We start from the raw sequence: 1920 nt of genomic DNA on the forward strand, positions 1-1920 counted from the left end.
CTAAGGTTTAGGCTAGTTAATACTAAGTATTATTAAGACTTTTTAAAAATATCAAATTTTCTCCCTAAGGCTCTATTTGGTTAAAGGGATGAAAAATATTAAAAAGATGGAAAAAAATAGATGGATGAAAAACTCATTTATTTAGTTGAGAATAAAATAAAATAATAGAAAATGTAGTTTATAAATTTTTCATGGGTATGTATCATGAATTTCTTTTGTTGTTTGGTTTGATATTTTTCTTTATTTATTTATTTATTTATTTTTTGAGTATGAAAATCATTGAGTATTGTTAGGTTTTTATCATGGGTATGTATCATGGATTTCTTTTGTTGTTTGGTTTGATATTTTTCTATAGCTTTTTTTTTTTTTTTTGCTTTAGTATGAAAATCATTGAGTATTGTTAGGTTTTTATCATGGGTATGTATCATGAATTTCTTTTGTTGTTTGGGTTGACATTTGTCTTTAATTTTTTTTTTGCTTGAGTATGAAATAATGATTGATATATTTAAGATGTATTCTTGGTATATTTGTATCGTTAGGTTTGTAATGATTGTATTGTTGTTTGGTTTGATATTTTTATTTATATTTTTGTTAGAGCTAATTTGAAATTTTGTAATGGGGGTGAGTTTTGTCTTTAGATTTTTTTTTTGTTTGAGTATGAAATGATAACGATTGTGTGTTTGTATGTGATGTGGGGTGACAAGTTGTAATTTTTGAACTTTGAGTAGATAGAAAAGGTTTTGCAATTAATGTTAAATGAAAGAGATAAAAATATGTCACTAACATATTATTACACTTGACTCTAATAGGTTTATAATCTCTGAAGAATATTGATATAAATGTATACTACGGTGGACCCCTTGTCAATCTTGGAGAGATTGACAGATTTCCATTTAGAGGGCCGGATATCGAATGCTACTACATGATGATATGCCGTAAGACTAAGACATTAAATGATTTGAAGAAGAAAATAATGGAAGGATTGAATTTGAACCCTGCTTGTTATGACATTATCGTTACCCACAAGAAGTCCTTCATGAACGGATAAATTACGAGTATATGGTGATCAAAGAAGACAAACATGTAAAAATCATGTTGAATAGGATTCATAAAATGCCCCAAGTAAATGCTGCTAAGTTGTACGTAAGTTCGGAGCCGCTTGCAGAAGTTGATACTGAGGAGGTGCAACAATCAACTACATCTTTACAATTTATAGCCCTAGATGATGGATGCACTATAATGAGAAGCTATACAATGGGAAGTTATATGCTCCCATCTCAAGATTATGCTGCCAATACTAGTGAAACACTCCAACCTCAAGAGACACATTTAGGGGAGGAAGACGAAGACAAAGACGAAGACGAAGACGAAGACGAAGATTATACTACGAATAATGGTGAAAATATTGATGATATGGATGAGTACGAAGAGAGGATTGAGCGAGACGATTTTGATAGGGATGTGGATGACCATGAACTCGTTCCCAATTTTGAAGAGGAAATTATGGAGTACCATGATAAAGGTGATGCAGATGATGATATTGGCATTCAGCATGATACAAATACGACCACTGCCTACACACCTCCTGTTGAGTCATTCTATGCAAATATTTGGAAAGATATGGTTGATTCTTCATGTCTTTAGATACCATTTGTTTCTACTTGGGAAGATGGGATGCATTTTAGTAAAGGGTTGACTTTTGCAAATAAAGAGGCGGTGAAGCGTGCATTGATAATATACACAGCAAATGATAATAGAAATTTTATTATCCGGAGGTTAACAAAAACTAAATTGTGTGCCGCATGCATTGACACCAACTGCAAGTGGTACGTTGGGGCATTCATGAAGGCTAAACTTAATGGTCTGTGGATGGTCACGTCTTACGTGGGTCCATACAGTTGTATACCCTTTGGCCTGTGA

At 32.5% G+C, this 1920-nt stretch overlaps 1 protein-coding gene across 1 annotated transcript; it reads left to right on the plus strand.

The window, feature by feature from the left end:
• Positions 1-1113: 1113 nt before the first annotated feature.
• On the plus strand, positions 1114-1644 carry LOC115966316 (acidic leucine-rich nuclear phosphoprotein 32 family member B-like). The gene has a single exon (XM_031085568.1). The coding sequence runs from the start codon at positions 1114-1116 to the stop codon at positions 1642-1644; it is 531 nt and encodes a 176-aa protein (XP_030941428.1).
• The last annotated feature ends 276 nt before the right edge of the window (positions 1645-1920 follow it).

The sequence above is a fragment of the Quercus lobata genome, chromosome 11 (assembly GCF_001633185.2).
Source record: "Quercus lobata isolate SW786 chromosome 11, ValleyOak3.0 Primary Assembly, whole genome shotgun sequence".
NCBI lineage: Eukaryota > Viridiplantae > Streptophyta > Magnoliopsida > Fagales > Fagaceae > Quercus > Quercus lobata.

What these genes read in the sequence shown, in the direction of transcription:
- LOC115966316 (XM_031085568.1), top strand. Translation starts at nt 1,114, where the DNA reads ATGCCCCAAGTAAATGCTGCTAAGTTGTACGTAAGTTCGGAGCCGCTT.